The sequence below is a fragment of the Tamandua tetradactyla genome, chromosome 10 (assembly GCF_023851605.1).
Source record: "Tamandua tetradactyla isolate mTamTet1 chromosome 10, mTamTet1.pri, whole genome shotgun sequence".
Classification (NCBI taxonomy): domain Eukaryota; kingdom Metazoa; phylum Chordata; class Mammalia; order Pilosa; family Myrmecophagidae; genus Tamandua; species Tamandua tetradactyla.
In genome coordinates, this window is record NC_135336.1 from 37849880 (window position 1) to 37869353 (window position 19474).

Consider the following 19474-nt stretch of genomic DNA (forward strand, 5'->3'; position numbering starts at 1 on the left):
TCATTACATGCCTTACGACTTTGTTCCTTTTTGTAGCAGCACAATATTTGATCACGTGTACCCACCATTGCTGGCTAATCCACTTCTCAGTCAGTACTTCCTTCAGCCGCCTGCATTCATTAGGAATCATGTATAATGCCCAAAGTCCTCAGTCCATTAACACTCTCAATTTTAGATAATTTCATTGTTCCCAAGAGAAAGATAACGAATAAGCACACCCTCACCAAATAGGAAATCTAAACCTCCCCTTAGCTCTTGTCCCTCCCCACATTATTTACCTCTGCTGTTGCTGTAGTTAATGCTGATGTTTTCCTGTTAAACATAGCCCCTAGAAAGCAATGGCAGTTTCCCCCCTGTACCCTGGACTTAAACACTCTTTCTACATGAATCATACTTTTGAAGTAGTTTTTGCCAGAACTAATTTATATTCTAGTGTTAATCAGTGGACACATAGGTCTTTACAACCTCTTTCAAATTTGCTTACCTTCAATATGGTAATATTACTTATAGACACACTAGAGAACTGCCTTCACATCTATCTATTCCCTTACATTTGAGTTCAACTTCATTAGGTAACCATTCTCCATCTCTAAGTCCCCTGTATTCTGTATTATGAGCCTCTGATTTTACCTTTACCATGGTTATAAAAGAGGAATTATACAGCATCTGTTCTTTCATGTCTGGCTTATTTCACTCAGCGTTATATCTTTAAGGCTCATCCATCTTGTCATGCGCTTCATGACATCACTTCATCTTAATGCTGCATAATATTACATCATATGTATATACCACATTTTGTTAATCCACTCATCTGCTGTTGGACATTTGGGTTGTTTCCATCTTTTAGAAATTGTGAATAATGCTGCTATGAATATCAGTGTGTAAATGTCTGTTTGTGTCATTGCTTTGAGTTTTTCTGCATATATACCAAGTAGAGCTATTGCTGGGTCATAGGGCAACTCGATATTTAGTTTCCTAAGGAACCACCAAATTGTCTTTCATAGCAGCTGTACCATTGTACATTCCCACAAGCCATGCATAAGTGTTCCAATTTCTCCACATCCTCTCCAACATTTATAGTTTCCTGTTTGTTTAATAGCAGCCATTCTTACAGGTGTGAGGTGGTATCTCATTGTAGTCTTGATCTGCATTTCCATTATAGCCAATGAAAATGAGCATGTCTTCGTGTACTTTTGAGCCATCTATATTTGCTCTTCAGAAAAATGCCTATCCATATTCGTAGACCATTTTATAATTGGGTTGTGCCTCTTCACCTTTTTGACAAAGTCTTTTGAGGTGCAGAAGCATTTGATTTTGAGGAGTTCTCATTTATCTATTTTTTTTCTTCTGTTGCTTCTGCTTTGAGTATAAAACTTAGAAAGCTACTTCCTAGGTCTTGGGATGTTTCCCTACATTTTCTTCTAGAAACTTTATGGTGCTAGTTCTTATATTTAGGTGTGTGATCCACTTTGAGTTAATTTTTGTATTGGGTGTAAGGTAAGGGTCCTTTTTCATTCTTTGGGTATTGATATCCAGTTCTCCCATGCCCATTTATTGAAAAGACCATTTTGTCCCAGTTCAGTGGATTTGGAGCCTTGTCAAAAATCAGTTGACCTTAGATTTGGTGGCCTACTTCTGCACTCTTGATTCCATCCCATTGGTCAATGCTTCTGTCTTTGTGCCAGTACCATGCTGTTTTGACCACTGTGGCTTTATAATAAGTTTTAAAGTCAGGAAGTGTAAATCCCCCCACTTTTTTTCTTCTTTTTTAGGATACTTTTAGCTATTTAGGGTCTCTTTCCCTTCCAGATGAATTTGGTAAATAGTTTTTCCAAGTCTTCAAATAGGTTGTTGGAATTTTGATTGGTACTGTGTTGAATCTGAAGATGAATTTGGATAGAATTGACATCTTAACTATAGTTAGCCTTCCTATTCACGAGCAGAGAATGTCTTTCCACCTATTGAGATCTCCTTTTTGACTTCTTTTAGCAATGTTATATAGTTTTCTGTGTACAAGTCCTTTAGTTCAAAGTTAAGTTCATTCTTGATTCTTTCAGTTGCTACTTTGAATGGAATTTTTTCCTTAACTGATTCCTGAGTTATGCCATTGCCTGTGTATAAAAATGTTACTGATTTTTGCACATTAATTTTATATCCCACCACCTTGCTGAATTTGTTTATCAGCTCAAGTAACTATGTTGTAGATTTCTCAGAATCTTCCAAGTATAGTATCATGTCATATGCAAATAATGAAAGTTTTACTTCTTCCTTTCCAATTTGGGTTCCTTTTATTTCTTTGTCCTGCCTGATTGCTCTAGCTAGAACTTTTAGCACAATGTTGAATAATAGTGGTGACAGAGGATATCCTTGTCTTCAAGGAAGTTTGAACAGGATTGGTGTTAGTTCTTTTTGAGATGTTTGATAAGTTTCCCTAGGTTTTTCTTTGTAGAAAGGTTTTTGATGACTTATTGAATCTCTTATCTTGTGATTGGTTTGTTGAGATCTTCTGTTTATTCCTGAGTCGGTGTAGCTTCTTTGTGTGCTTCCAGGAATTTGTCCTTTTCAACTAAGTTGTCTAGTTTGTTGGCATATAATTCATAGTATCCTCCTATGATTTCTTTTATTTTTCATGGTCTATGGTTATGCACCCCTTCTCATTTTTTTCTTTGTCAGCCTTGTTTGTGGCCATCAATGTTACGGATTTTCTCAAAGAACCAACTTTTGGTTTTACTGATTCTTTCTATTATTCTTTTGTTCTCCCATTCATTTAGCTCTGCTTTAATTTTTGTTATTTCTCTTCTATTTGCTTTAGGGTTAGTTTGCTGTTCCTTCTCAGGTTCTTCCAGGTGAGCAATTAAGTCCTCAATTTTAGCTCTTTCTTGTTTTTCAATATAGGTATTTAGGGCAATAAATTTTCTTCTCAGTACAGCCTTTGCTGCATCGCATAAGTTCTGATATGTTGCATTTTCATTTTCATTCATCTCCACGTAAGTTACTGGTTTCTCTAGCAATTTCTTCTTTGACTCACTGGTTGTTTAAGAGTGTGTTATTTAATCTCCATATATATATGTGAAAGTTCTCATTCTTTGGTGGTTATTGATATCCAACTTCATTCCATTGTGATCAGAGAAAGTGCTTTGAATAATTTCAGTGTTTTTAAATTTTTAAAGACCTGTTTTGTGCCCCAGCATATGATCTATCCTGGAGAATGTTCCATAAACACTAGAGAAGAATGCATATCCTGGTGTTTTGGGGTATAATGACCTATATTTGTCTGTTAGGTCTAATTCATTTATCAAGTCATTTAACTTCTTTATATCCTTGTTGATCTTCTCTCTGGTTGTTTTGTTTATACAGCAGAGTTGTGTATTGAAGTCTCCTACTATTATTGTTGAAATATCTATCGCTCCCTTCAGTTTTGCCAATGTCTGTCTAATGTTCTTGAGACTTACGCTCTTTGATTGGGAGCATAAACATTTATGATTGTTATTTCCTTTGTCTCTTATGATATCTGTACATTTACGGTCTATTTTGTCCACTATTAGTATAGCTACACCTGCTTTCCTTGGCTACTTCTTGTGTGGAGCATCTTTTTCCATCCTTTCACTTTCAGACTATTTGAATTCTTGTGTCTAAGATGAGTCTCTTGTAAGCAGCATATAGCTGGATTATATTTCTTAATCCATTCTGCCAGTCTGTATCTTTTAATTAATATGCTTATTCTGTTAACATTACTGAGAAGGCATTTCTTGAATCCACCATCTTATCTTTTGGATTTTATTTGTCAGATGTAAATATTCTTTTCCTTCTTGCTCTTTTTATCCTTTAAGTTACTCTCCAATTCTGTCCCCTCCTTCAGACCTCCATCTCCTGTCTTTTTTTTTTTTTCAACTGACAGATCTCCCTTTAGTATTTCTTATGGGGCCTGTCTCTTGTTGACAAATTCTTTCAGGATGTTTGCATGTGAACATTTTAATCTCTCCCTCAGTTTTGAAAGACAGTTTGATTGGGTACAGAATCCTTGGCTGGAGTCTTTCTCTTTCAGGATCTTAAATATATCATACCACTGCCTTCTTGCCTCCATGGTGCCAAGTGAGTAGCCTGAACTCAGTCTTATGTGGTATCCCTTGTTAATTGAAGATTGTTCTTCTCTTGCCACTTTCAGAATTTTCTGCTTCTCTCCAACATTTGACAGGCTGATTAGTATGTGTCTTAGGGAAGGCCTATTTAGATTTATTCTATTTGGAATAAATAATATAAATTTATTCTATTTATTCAAGTTCAAAATCTGAACTTCTTTGACTTGTATACTTACATCCTTTATAAGGGTTGGAAAGTTTCCCCCATTACATCCTTAGCTAATCTTCCTATCCTTTTACTCTTTTCTTCTCTTTCTGTGATACCTATGGTTCTTATATTTGTGCACTTTATTTTGTCCATCATTTTCCTGAGATCCAATTCAAATTTTGCCATCTTTGGTGCCAATTGCTGTTTTGAGTGTTCGAAATCAGTTGTCCTGCCCTCTAGTTTGCTTATTCTTTCTTCTGCCTCTTCAAATCTGCTGTTGTGTGCCTCTAGTATGTTTTTCATTTGGTCTACATCATCTTTAATCTCTGTAATATCTGCTGATTTTCTATTTATTCTTTCAAATTCCTCTTTATGCTCTTCTAGTGTCTTTTTGATCTCCTTTATGTCATTAGCCATCCCATTGATTTTATTTAGTAGAATTATATGAACATCTTTGATTAGTTTTTCCAATGTCTATGTCTCCTCGACTGTTTTAATTTGGTCATTAGGCTGGGCTGTATTTGTCTGCATCGTGATATGCTTAGTGATCTGTTGCTCTCGCTCTCATGGCATGTAAATATCTTGATTAGTTACTTTGGACGCTGATTTCCTTCAGTAGTCTAAACCCTTGTATCTGCAGGATGGATGTGGAGCAGGATACAGGGCAAGGGGCAGTGATGCTTTACAGTGCAGGTATAGGCACAGGCTGAGGATCCTCTGTTGGTGCCTGTGAGCATGGGTGCCCAGTGGCCGGGGAGATATGGCTGTGAGGTGCCTGGGTCTGGGGGGCAGGCCTTGGTGTGTGCTGGTCTAGGGTGCAGGGTCCTTTGTGTGCATGTGCAGAGCTAGGGCAGCAGGTCAGTGTTACACCTGATTGGGCTGGGGATGGATATGGCCTTGCTGCATAGGTCAGAGCTTTCCCAGAGATGGGGGCAGCGGGGCATAACTGGATTTTGAGCATGCATGGATTTTGAGGGTGCTGTAAACTGATGTACGTGTGCGCAGAGCTCAGAGGGGGTGTGGGTGTGGGTGTGGCCTAGCACCAGCAGCCTTTATGTGCTGTTGACAGCCTGCAGGGGGCAGGGTGGGGGAGGCAGGGTTTGGGAAGGGCGGGGTGAGACTAGGCTTGTGCAGGAGAGGTGGTTTGGGCTGCGCTTGGGATGGGGTTGTGGGGCAAGTAGCATGTGAGGGCTTAGGTGGGACGGGGTACTTGGAGTGTGGGGAATTGGGGTGGGTGACAGTGTTCAGGTAGGTGGGGAAGTGCCCAGGGAGTTGGGGTGGGTGACAGGATTCAGGTGAGTGGGGTATGGGGTGAGTAGTAGGTTGTGGGGCTGCACTGGTGAGGGTAGTGCATTCAAGGAATGCACCCTGGTTTACTTCCTAACCCCCTTCTCCCCATCCATGCACTCCTGAGAGCTTCAGGCTTCCGCGTTAAGCAGTTTTCACCAGCTGGCTGGGTCCAGTTCTCTGCTTTCAGTTCCTCAGTTTTTGCAACCAGAGCTGCCCTATGTGGTGTAGAAGATCCTCCCAGGTCGCTTACACTCTGGAATCGCCATCTCAGTCACCCTCCTGTCTCTTCTCTAGCTGTTGCCTGAAGCAGGTTGAACATGATCTTTCCTTTTCTGCTGTCTTCCCAGAACTGCCCAGCTTGAGTTTTAACATTGCTGATATTGTCCATTGTCTCATAACTTTTTTATTTTTTGAAGTAAAAGCTGTCAATATTTTCCTTCATGTGCTTCTTACTTTTTCATTTTTAAACTCAGGAAAGCCTTCTTTTAACCATGGTTTAAATAATTTCCTTTAATATTTGTAGTTTATTTCTGAATAACCTATTTTTTTATTTGAATAGCCCTTTAAGCCATCTGGAATTTGCTTTTGCATGTAGTGTGAATAAGCCCATGGAGGGGTTGGACTGATGTAATATTTTCTTAATTAATATAGCATTTATGAAATAGTTCAGCCATTCCTTCTTATATGGAAAGCATCAATAATATTAACTAATTTCCAATTATGTGTGGATTTGTTTCCTAACATTCCATTCCCTTTTATCGATAAATTTATCTATTCCTGTCCCATTAGAACTTTTAAATTACTATAGTCTTTTCAGAATGTTTTTATATTTGGCCAGACAAATACTCCTTTACTGTTCTTTTGAATAATGCTGTTGGCTGTTCTCACAGATGGTCTTTAGTATATTAACCTTTTAAAAAATCAGCTTTTCAAATTTCATTATAAAAATACTCTTGGGATTTTGATTGGCAGCCCATTGAATTTATAGATTAGTTGGGGAGAACTGACACATTTATATCTTACTTGTTATTCAATCCTTCTTTTATGTAGTTGAGTGGAGCTTTATAACCTCATAGTATATCGCAGTAATTAAGAACAGTGCTCTCTGGTAGTTAGACTGTCTGGGTTCAATTTATAGTTCCACAAGCTGTGTTATTGGGAAGGTACTGTTGGGGTTTGCTAAAGCTGCCAGAATGCAACATACCAGAGATGGGATGGCTTTAAAAAAGGTAATTTATTAAGTTGCAAGTTTACAGTTCTAAGACTGCAAAAATGTCCAAATTAAGGCACTAGCAAGAGGTCACCTTCACACAAGAAAGACTAATGCCTTCTGAAACACCTCTGTCATATGGGAAGGCATATAGCTGGGGTCTGCTATGGTCTTTGGCTTCTGAACACCTCTGTCAGCTGGAAAGGCACATGGTGATGTCTTCTAGCTTTCTTTCCTGGCTTCTCATTACATAAGGCTTCTCCAGGGATGTTTTCCTTCTGTATATCCAAAGATCTCAGGCTGTGTGGGCTCTAAAGCTTTTTCCAAAATGGTTCCTTCTTAAAGGACTTTAGTAAGCATCCCCTCCTTGGTTGGGTGGAGAGATGTCTCCATGGATTAACCACCCAATCAAAAGACCCCACCTAGCAATATTGAATGAGGGTTGGAGAAGATGACCTTTCTGGGGTACACAACAGTTTCAAACCGAAGTAAGTATTTAACCTCATAGGGCCTCAATTTATTCATCTGAAAATGGTAATAAGAATAATAGTAGCATATCATAAGGTTATTGTGAAGATTAAATGGTATACTACAGAAAAGTGCTCAGAACATTACTTGGCACAGAGACTGTACTCAGAAATTGTTTGGCATTATTATTTCCTACATTTCTTGTTAGGCTTATTTATAGGTATTTTATGACTCTTCTTGGCATTCAAGTAAGATTTTTCTCTATTATTTTTTTCTATTATTTATTGTTAGTGTATAGATAGGAAAGCCATTAGGTTTTGCATATTGATTTTATATTGAATTTTGACCATTTTCTGAACTTTCTTATTCTAACAGTTTTTCAGTTAGATTTTCTGTATAATGTTATCATCTGCAAGCAGTGAAAGTTTCATGGCTTCCCTTTTATTGGTCATATTTCCTTCCTTCTTTTTTTGGTGCATGGTCTAAAAATTAAACCCGGGTCTCCCGCATGAAAGGTGGGCACTCTGCCATACTTATTTCTTTTTTCTTGTTTTTAATTCATTGACTAGTTAAATAGCAGTGATTATTGCAGATAAGCTGCTTTGCTTTGTTTTGGATCACAGTGGAATATCATTAAATTTGATCACTAAGTCTGATATTTGTTCTAGTTTTTTTTTTTTTTTTAACAGTGTCTTCTATCAACTTGAGGAACTTATCTTATTTCTAGCTTATTGAATGATTTTATTGTTTTTTTTTTAAATCAGAAAGTGGGTGTTAAATTTTAGCCAATACTTTTTGGTATATGTTGAAGTGATTTAGCTTAGTTTTTCTCCTTTAATTTGTTAAAATAGTGTATTATAGAAGACTTTCTGTTCTGCCATCCTTGCAGTCCTTAGATAAACCTACTAGATGATGATGTATTACTCTTTTACATCACTGTATTCATTTTGTTAGCATTATATTTAATTATTTTGCTTTTATGTTTACAAATGAGATTGGCTATAATTGTGTTTATATTATCCTTGCCATATATAAATTGGGTTATTGCAGCTTCATAGAATGAGTTGGGGATGTTCTTATCCCTATGCATGCATTAGAAAAGTTTATATAAAATAAGTTTTTTTTTTGTTTGCCTGAAGATTTGGTAGAAATTCCCTGAAAATCTTGTGGTCTTAATAATTTTTTTCATTACTTGCATTATTTTTCAATTTTTTATGAGTATTGGTCTGTTTAAATGTTTTAATTCATCTTGGGCCAAATTTTGTCATTTATAATTTCTTATTAAACATCAATTTTATTCAGATTTTCACATTTATCATGGGCTTTTACATTTTCTTAAAAATGTTCTATTCTCCTCCCATCCTATGTTTATATTCTTTTTAACTCTTATATGATGCATTTATTGCCATTTCTTTTACTCTCCCAGACAAGTTTCATTGTTTCAACTTCTTTAAAAATATAATTGCTTTGGATTCTTTTGAATAGATCTACCAGGTTTACTTTTATATTTCTTTATTTTCTTCTGCATGCTTTTGATTTTTTTTCTTTTTCTACTTCTTTAAGGTATACATTTTAGTCATTTACTTTGAATCTTACTTTCTAATCTAAATAATTAAGGCTATTATACCACCACCCTGCCCCTCTCCTCCCTGCATTCTGGCTGTATTCTATAATACAGTTCTCTATTTTGGTTTCAAAATATCAAATTGTCATTGTTGATAATTTCTAAACAGTTTTTAAGTTCCATTTTGATTTTATCTTTAAGTCAAGAGTTACTTCTTAAAGTTATTTGGAAATCAAGGCACAGGCCACTTGCACCATCCAGCACTCGTTCCTTCTGCAACGTGTTATGAATTGCTGTACTCACCGCCACAAGCCTCAGGCACTACCTGGGCTGCTGTCTCCTGTCTGCCTCCACTGCCCGGGCCCTGCCAGCCCCAAGCAGCAGCCCAAGGTCTTTTACAACCAAAACTTCTTAGACAATGAATGGCACAATGCCTTCAGCAAGAAAACATTCCCTATCGTCACCCATCCTCTGGAAGGGTCATCTGTCAAGTAACTGAGAAGGACAAGGAAGTCATGAACAGGGCAGTGAGGGCTGCTCAGGCCGTGTTCTAGCTGGGCTCAGTCTGACATCAAATGAATATGCCTTACAGGGGTCAGCTACTGAACTACCTGGCTGATCTGACTGAGTGGGACTGCAGACTCTTACTTCATGGATATGGACAATGTCCTCAAATATTTCTTGTGTTTTATAACTGGGGCTTATAAGTACCATGGGAACACCATTCCCATTGATTGGAACTTCTTTAACTATACCTACCATGATCCAGTGGAGGGTAGGGGGTGGGCAGATAATTCCATGGAACTTCCTACTCCTGATACAGGTGTAGAAACTGGGGCCAACCTTGGCAGCTAGAAGCATGGTAGTGATGAAGGTGATCAAGCAAACTCCACTCTTCACCCACTACGTGGCCAAGTGGATTAAGGCCAGCTTTCCCCCTGGCATGGTCAGTATTCTTCCTGGATTTGGCTCAATGGCTGGTACCCCATTGCTTCCCACAAAGATGTGGACAAAATAGCATTTGCAGGCTCCACTAAGGTTGGCTCCCTTGTTCAGTAGCTATAGGAAGCAGCACCTTCAAAAGAATGACCTTGGAGCTAGATGGTGGTGGTGGTGAGAGCTTCAGCATCATGATGTCACTAATATAGATGGGATCATGTAACAGGCCACTTTGACCTATTCTTCATCCTGGATCAGTGCTGCTGTGTGGGCGCCTAGACTTTCATGCAGGAGGACATTGAGTTTGTAGAGCAAAGAAGCATCACCAAAGACTTGGCTTGGGTGGTTAGGAATCCCTTTGACAGCCAGACTGAAAAGGAGATGCTGGTGGATCAAGCTCAGTTTAACATTGGCTTGTTAAATCTTGTCTGTATCAAGTCTAGAAATCATGAAGGGGCAAAGTTGCTGTGTGGTGATGGGGCTCTTGCTGACTGTGTATGCTCATCCAGTGCATATATTTGGTGACGTACAAAATGGCATGACAGTCACAAAGGAGGAGATCTTTGGACCAGTGATGCAGATCTTGATGTTCAAAACTTTCTAGTGAAAGTCGTTAGGAGAGCCAAGAATTCCAGGTTCAGGCTGCCTGCAACTGTCTTCACAGAAAAGACTTTGATGAGGCCAGTTACTGTCCCTGGCTCTCTAGGCTGGCACCATGTGGTCAACTGCTATGATGTGTTTGGGGTCCAGTAACTATTCAGTGGCTACAAGAAGGCTGAGGATAGTTGGGAGCAGTGAGAGTGTGGGCTTCAGGTGTACACCAAAGTGAAAATGGTCATAATCTAAATTCCTCAGAAGACTTTGTGAAGCACCATGCTGGCTTCCTGAGTTACCCAGTGATGGAAAGTTCAACAAGATCAGCAACAAAACTAAATAGAATAGCCTTTACATGCTGAAAGCCTCAAAAGAGAAATATTTTCTTCCAAACCTCAATAAAGTCTTAGAATTTGATTTGATGAACAGGATGGGTAATTTGGATGTAGAATATGTGGGAATTCCTTTAAATCGTGAAAGTACCACCTAGCTTTCAGAGTGATATTTAAATGTCTCATCCTGTCTAACTGATACACTTCTGTAACTTGCCCTTATGGCAAAAAAAAAAAAAAAAAAAAAAAAAAAGCACACAATTTTTAAAATTGTATTAATAGTTGAGGCAACAGCTAGCACCTGGACTAAAAATCATAAAAAGCAGTGAAGCACTTAAGAAAAAAATCTACAAGTATATAGCTGTCTTTCTGAGGGTAGGAGATGGGATATACTTTTATTTTTGTTCCAATTTTATCTTGAGGTGAATGGAGAATGTAGCCTGGATTATTTCTGCTCTTTGAAATCTGTTGATATTTTATTGTGACTTAATGTTTTAAACATTTGAAAAATTGAATCTCTGATAAGTGTAGAGTTTTATTCATTGGAAGAAGAAAACAAAGATTTATTACATAATAAGCTTTTGATTAAGTTATTGAAATCTTCTAGGTCTTTTTACCGCTGCTTGATCCTTCAGTTTCTGAGAATACCATATTAGTATTTCCTACAATGTGTATGAGTTTATCCATATTTCCGGTTTTGGCTGTATTTGTTTAATAATTCCTATAATGTCTATCCATGTGTATTGTCGTTCTCTAATACTTCCTACTCAGCTACTGGAGAACTTTTCTAACTTGCTTATTTCATATTGCCCCTGCCTTCAAAAGACTTCAGATCCAACCATTGTTATTTCCTCCAGGACTAAGACTGTCATCCAAGCCACCACTGTATCTCACCTGGATTATCGCGACATTTCTCTTACTGGTCTCCCCCCTCACCTGTTTCCATCCTGAGCCCTCTAAAAAATTTTTCACTCATACCGCTTCTACAGCAGCCAGAACAATCTTTAAAAACTCTTCTATTCAATATTCTTTAATAACTGCCTTCCACTCAAAGAGAAAACCAGAGCCTCTACAGTGTTCCACAACATGCTTCATGGTGTGGTTACCCATTATGTCTCTGAGCTCTTCTCTCACTCTACTCTCAGCACACAGACATTTTGTTATTCTTCCTGTGACTTCAGAAGGAGACTGGTGTGTGTGCTCAGTCTGACAACTTGATTCTATCTACTTCTTTGATTTAAAAAGACATTATTCCTTTACCTAATGTCATAGTCTGTCAGGAGAAACTTTAGGGTTAATTGGATGACTGGGGATGTTGGCTGTCTAGTGCCATGTTAATTTATTCTGTGTATAGGGAGGTACATATGGAGTTCAAAAATGAGGGCATCAGCTCATTAAATCCTGTTCTGTGGGAGCAAGTTGAGGGGACCAGAAACCAAGGATTTATATGTAGGTAGGCTTTGTGGAGAACAGGGCTCTCACCAATTCAAGTGCAATCTAATGTGCAATACAAGCCCATTGCAGTGCTGTGCTTCAAAGCAATCAACCATGGAAGCAAGGTGGTATATGATAAAAGGACCAGTTGCTCAGAACTGGTCTAAAATTCTGGTTCCTCCACTTAGTAGCTGTCTGACTGTACATGTGTTCATTTTACATTCACTTATTCAGTGAATATTATGGCAGGCCCTGTTTTAGGAGCTGGGTGTATATCATGGAACAAATGAGACAACACTTCTGCCCTCAAGGGACTTGAATTCTTCTGGGAGGGCTTTTATTCTAGTGACAAGTTATTTATAGGATCAGAACTTTGATGTCCTCATTGTAAAATGGGACTATGACATCTTCATAGTAGGCTCAGAGATAGATAGAATGCAAGGAAGTTGTTAATTTGTTTATAAATTTATTGCATCAAAAATATATAACACAAAATTTACCCATTTTAAGTGTATAGTTCAGTGGCATTCACAATGTTGTGCAACCATCACCATTCCATTATCTCACATGGAAGTTCTCCATGCAGTTCAGTTTCCTCCATTCTGTTTTTCTCTATAACATTTCTTTCTGAAAACCAACTCACTGGCCAAACATTGCAAGTGACTATTCAGGTAAACTGAATTGAGGTAAATGGAACTGAATGTCAAAGTCCAGATAATTTTCCAGGTATGTGGCAAACACTTGGATTTGAGGTACAGGGACTCTCAGCAGTGGATTCCATGGTCCTCCCTCCCTCAGCCTCTTTGGGGATCTTTATTATGATGAGAGAGAGAGGTTTAGGAAGCTTTTGCAATGTGTTTTTGTTACTTTTCAAATCTCTTTTGAGTTACAAACTGTAAAGACTTGATCACCCCAACAATATTTTTTTCTGATTCCTTTCTTGGGATTCAGAACCATTTGTTCATTTCACCTGGTTAGTTAAGCATGTGATTTCCTTGTCCCCATGTTCCTCTTAGTTCCTTTCAGTGACTTGTTCTTCTCCTAATACTATAAATATTACATGTATGCAACTTTCTGAGAAACGGGAGGAAAGCACAGACCCCAGTGAAAAAGGCATGTCGTGGAATTGCCTGTCATACATTTCAGGCAGCTAGAGAAACCCATCCAAAATATAGCTTTGAGCATGATGATATAATACAGAGTAATAGAGTTGAAATTTTGTTCTAAGAAATGTTTTGAAATTAGGTGCTACATTGCTAGTGTGTTTCTAAATTGACAGCCATTAGGCAGCATTCTGTAATATCTCTAGTTTATGTCTTAACTGAGCTGGCTGGGAATACATCAAAAGTTACAGTTTCAAATTGTGATAATGTGCTGCTTGCCATATCATGGTTATGACACAAGAAGCACTTTCATTACTTTACATGGCTTATAACTTTTGAATTACCTCTTTGAGTTGACATTTCTCTTAAGTATAATCTATCCTAAGATTAAATTTGGCTTGTTCCTTTAAAATTCAGAATTTAAACTAGTTGAAAACTTTTATGCCCCTCTTTTCTATTCAAGATAATATGAATTTTGTTAATTTCAACTTCAAGAGGTCTTCAGAGATTTTGTAAGGACTTTAGCTATAATTTTAGGGAAAAAATTGGTTATAGTATATTGTTTTTATTAATAAAAATATGGCACTTACGAAATATTGCAGAAGCAATTTAATTAATCTAGTACCTGAGTTCTGAGTTGTTTTCTCAGGCACAGACCTTGAAAGTACAGTTTGTTTGCTGGGTGGAATGGGAGTCTGTTGTCTGTGTGCCTAGTGGGGATAAATGCAGGGAGTACATTCCTTGGCTAATGTCCTAGATCTAAATAACCTTGAGAGATTGTTCTGTACCCCTCTTTCAGGCAACCAGCCTTAGATATCACTTTGTCCAATAGGTCTACTAGGAAATGGTTGTCAAACCTGGCAGAATTCAAATAACCACTTGGGTACCTTAAAAAAGAAATTCACACTATAAGACTCAACCCACAGAAAATCTGAATGAGTAAAGGAGACATGACCTTGGCCATGGACCCTCTTTCCTAGCCCATTCTCCTGCCCTTACCACAATTTTGTGACTACAACACACCAATCTATCCATGGTGTGCAGCACAAGGAACAGTATAACAATAAAAGCAGAAAAATATGAAATGGCTGAGAGAAGAAAAAGGTCACAGACATAGTTGGAAGCTGAATTTTTAAGAAGAACGAGTGTTGATTATGGGACAGAAGCAAAGATTCTGCCCTATCTCCTCTTCTCATTTTCCACAGTTTGCAAAGTCAGTTACTGCCCTAAAGTACTCTCCTCTCTGCCCTCATCTGTTTTGAGTCTCTCTGTGTGTCTGGTGTGTGTTTGTGTGTGTGTGTGTGTCAGGGTGGGGGGGGGTGTATGTATTGGGGGATTTGTTCTCTCTCTCTCTCTCCCTTCCTTTCACCAGTTTCTTATAAGAGGCAGTTAAAAAATGAGAGTGAAAAAGAGATAGAAATATGGTAACTTCTGGTAAAGTACAAGGGTATGGAAAAGAAAAATATTTAGGAGAGAGCAAGAGGAGAAAAATGCCCTGAAGAATATATGTGAAGTAGTTCTTAGTGGGTGGGAAGTAACAATGTATTTTTTATCCTTTATCAGATTTTATGAAGATACCCTGACTACTTAGAAATTTGTATTTCAGTTTCTCAAAGTGGATGGCTCTACTTATAAAGAGTGATAGCATCATCATTGAAGATGATCTGTCTCTGGTGGTTTTATTTTGCATGGGCAAAGGCACTGGGACTCAGACAGGACTCCAGCATGGCAGGCAAGAATTCTGCCTGCTGAGCCACGGTGGCCCACTCTAATGATCTGTTTTTAAAATGTCCTTAAAAGCACATGATACTGAACCCTCTATTGTTCATTCTACTTTAAGCCAATGAAGTCCTAAAAAATAATTCATTAAGAAATATTTATTGATGAAGATGTTGCCCTCATGGAAATTACAAGTCTGATAAGGACACAGAAAATTAAAGAGGCATGAGAGCACTGAGTAGTGAGTGCGGTGATAGGGGAGGCTTGAAAGAAGAGGGTACAGAGGAGAGTGCTTCACCCAGTCTCAAAGAGAAAAGAAAGGCTCTAAAAGGGAGTATATACTAAACTTCATCACGAAGAGTGAAAAGAAACTAGCCAAAAGTGCCTGAAGTATTGAATGTGCCAAGGCTTGGGGATAAGAGAACATGGCCTCATTTCTGGAGAACTGAGGGTAACACTAAACGGCTTGACTGAAGCTGGCAAGAAATGTGGCTGGAGAATTAAGTGTTAGGAGCCAATCATGAAAGGCTTTATGCATCATAAAAAGGAATTTGAACTTTACACTGCATAGCTCATTTCATATACAAAAGGTAGTTCTATATTTAGCCTGCTTGTCTTCTTTCTATCACAGATGTCTCAATGCCTGCTTCGCAGACTTCTGGGAACTTAGCTGGCAAACAGTTCCCCACATTTATGTTGAATTTTCCCTAACTGATAAGGGTGGGACAGTGTCCTGGATATGCAATCAATATGGATTATGTCAAGCACCTGCTTTCTTTCTGAGATCTGGAATTTTGGTTCATACTGAGCAGCGGTGACTATGTGAACATTCCCCCATAAGAACATTGAGTGCAGAGTCTCTCAAGGACTGCCCTGGCAAAATCATTGCACACATGAGCTGCATTTTTGTGGTTTAGGAGCAAATGCGCACTTATGTGACCCCCTCACGAAAGAGGCAGTGTTAGAAATCCTGCACATGGAATTCTCTAGTCTGCCTATGTCTTTTCTCTCCCCTTATGCAAGCTGCATATTCTTACTCCATCACTGTAACAAATCTTAGCATGCTAAGTCTTGTAAGTTTTCTAACTAATCTCTGGACACAGGTGTGGTCTCAGGAACTTAAACATAGCCTGCTATGAACATTTACCAATAGATATGTGTTAAAAAGAGTGAACAAACTGAATTATGAAAAGAGAAGTGTATTGCTGTCTGTTTTTGTATTTGGACCTTGTCATCTTTTCTTGCTTTCCTTTTCACCCAAACTTGTTTACTCAGTTTGATCTCTCATTGTATTTCTCAAATTCTCTGAATGATTTTGATTCCTGCTTTCGAGTGGCAGAAAACAGTCAGCTTTGAAGAGAGTCAAAAGAAAGAGTTAACAGGTCTGAGGGCAGTTCCAAATCCAGAGATCCAGAAAGGCTTTGAATGATGGCAGAGGTCTCAGAATGTTTATCGAGTCCCAAGGTGACATTTTCTTTTCACAGATGAGGACTTGATTGTACAGCTTTATATCAAACCTTTTATTATATTAAAAATGCAATAGTATTTCTAGATGAATAGCCATGAACTATATACTTTCATATAATTTATATTTAGAAAATTCTACTCAAGACTTATTTTAGAAGACTGTCTTCCTTAACAATTGAAAGAAATTCTAGGCTTCCTTAATAATCTTCAGATTCTGCCTGAAGGAACTTATACCTGACCAGTAAATCCTTGCATTTCTGATGGGGTCATCTTCTTCCTTTCAAGCTCTGAATTCTGTGTAAGTTCCCTGGAGCCCTACCCTTTCTTGTCCTCCTTCGACAGGCCTTCTGTTTCCTTTCCGTCATTTTTGTCTCACACTGAACTGAGGTAAAATTGTAAAAATGACTGTGATGGTTTTGCTACTCCCTGCTCTTTATTTGACCTTGTATCCCTTCAAAGGAGCCTTTCTGGAACACAGTATATAGAGAACACTGCTTCTTAAGCATGGCTGGTCTTGTCTTTGATCTTTATTTCTTGTCTAATTAAAAGATTTCCAGTTCATATATGTACTCTAATATAGAGTGTCCCTGGAGTCGTTAGCCTACAGAGACATAGAGATTTCCCAGCAACATGCAGTTTTAAAAGGGTAATTTTCTGCACAGGCTATTCATATCATTTCTGTTCATGTTATATTGCTTCCCCATCTTTTATTTTTCTCCCTTCTTTGCTCTTTAGTTTCTTAATCACTTGCCAGGCTCCTCCCTTCACCTAGCTATAAATACTTATTTGAATATTATTGCACTTGCAGAATATGATTTTATTCTTCATATTTATAATTTTAAAAATAACTGAAACATTTTTATTTTACTTCTCTGTTTAAAAACACTTAATAAAATGCTTTTTATTCATCTGGATTGAGATTCTTTCTGTTACGTTTTAAGCAGAGGCATTGCTTTGTTTATTTGATATGATTTGTCCTCCTGGATCAGTAGATTTAGTGGAAATATATCTTCTTTTGCTGATATGTCTGCTTAGAATCGGTTGGTTGTCCTTAAAAGTTCAGGTCTAATAAAAATGCAAGTTTATTTTTATTTTTATGTAGGCCATTATATTTAGAGATCGGTTTAATGAAGTATATGAGTGTTTTAAGATTTGCTCATATTTCTGGTATCATTAGTCAACCAAATGTCTGTTAATTTTAGAAGAAAATCTCTGCAGCTTCTAATAGTAACCTGACTGTATAAATTTTTAAGAGATCTTCTTGTGTCCTTTACATTGTGGCCTTTGATATTTTCTATTTCAGTTTTCCAGAGCGGTGGTCATTCAGAGCCTACGCATCTGTTCTGTATTTTGACCCTAAGATGAGAATATTCATTCAAGCCAAGAGAGTTGAAACAAAGCACCTGTGTTACTGCCTCTACAGACCCAGGTAACTTGTCTTCCGTCAGTTATCTTCATGAAGTTGTTATTGATAAAACTAATATGCCTGGCAAAATTGTTAAGGTGAGGACATTGATTTTGATAGTAAGACTTTTGATTCAAACTTCATTTAGGAAAACTTGCTGAAGAGTAATCCTGTGTGACAAATATTTGGCACTAATAATAACACCCTGCTATGAACATCCTAAGTTAAAGCAACACCCGAAGTAGGAATTTGTTTTCAACTCAGTGAATCTCAGGTGCTTTGATTATGATAAGACCAAATAAAATACTACAGTTCACTTACAGCATCTGTTTACATGATGTATTCTAACTATTAAACCATATATGCGTGCATGTACATTACTGCATAGAGCAAGCATATTTACAAGTACATATCTGATTAATTTATGTGTTTATTGTATTTTAACATAAAGTTTTTTAAGCTTAAATTTGCATATTGTAAGACCTATCTTGCCCAACTACACATGCAAACAGAAAACTCTTTCGTTTTGTGGTTTCTAGGTGGTAGTTCATTTATTAATCACACATTTAGTGCAATCTTTTGTGAGTCTAAGATCATGCTAGGTACAAAGCATACAAACAATAAGATTAGATGTGAAGATGGCAGAGATCAGTCTCTTCTGATCTGAAGCTTCAGAAATCAGTCTCTTCATCAGAACACCTATTAAACAGGTAGGAGCTGTCTGAATCAACTACTTTAAGAAGTCGAGAGAGTTCAGTAGAAGTCTGTGCAGCATTCAGAAAGAGTGGGAGGGAGGCTGGTAAGTTGCAGTAGATATCAGTGTTGCGCTGTCTGCGTAGAAGCAGCTGTCACCCATTCCCCAACCTCTTGGCAGGCAGTGGTAAGGGACTGGCACAGCTTGCTGGTTCCAAAGTGGGACATTAAGACCCATTTCTACAAGATCTGGGGGGTAAACGGTCTAAGCACTGATCGCTGCTTTTGATTAGCTACTTCAGAACCCTGGGGCACAGATCTGACTGCTACAGTTGTTCCAACCCACCCCAGACAGTGGCGGTGGAGGAGAATTAAATATGGTGTGCTTCCTCAGAGCTGCAGAGGACAGTTGAAAGGCTGCATTTGCTGGGCATGAGACGAGACAAGAAAACAGATTTGGGGAGCTGTGGGGAAGCACCGGCCACCCTTCCTGGCCCCTTCCTCGTGCCTCACCAGGACAATTTGGAATCAGCTGAGGCTCCCTTTGTGGGTCCTTGGCATTATTTTGGTTGAGAAAGACTGACTTGGAGAACTGCTCTCCAGCTTGCTCTCTCTACTAGAATTTGATCTGCCGTCCAGATCAGAGCAGCTTGAAACAGGGAAAGAAGAAAAGAAACAATGGAGTCTGGCAGCTTGAGGCAAAACTTACCAGTTTTTAATTGTATAATGTACTGTATATACAAAGCAAAGAAATAAAAAAGCAATAGTTTCCAAAGGACCCCTCAATAAATAGTTAAAGGACAGATCCCAGAGTTTGTCATGGGCTACCATATGATCCTTTCACATTTTTCCTTCTAGTTGCTCTAAAATATAGGAGGCTAGAAGGCATAAATATTTTTATCGTCACAATCGCCTTTTTTTCTTTTTTTGTGAAAAATAACATATGTGCAAAAAAGCTATAAATTTCAA

At 38.0% G+C, this 19474-nt stretch overlaps 1 protein-coding gene and 1 pseudogene across 1 annotated transcript in view; both read left to right on the forward strand.

Annotated features, from left to right (window-relative positions):
* The window catches only part of MORC1 (MORC family CW-type zinc finger 1), a 200774-nt gene that overhangs the window by 42013 nt on the left and 139287 nt on the right, over positions 1–19474 (forward strand). The window contains exon 9 of the mRNA XM_077118444.1: positions 17711–17836. Coding sequence (XP_076974559.1) covers positions 17711–17836 — 126 coding nt within the window. The remainder of the gene's footprint in view (positions 1–17710; positions 17837–19474) is intronic.
* On the forward strand, positions 7223–10511 carry LOC143648842 (aldehyde dehydrogenase, mitochondrial pseudogene; annotated as a pseudogene).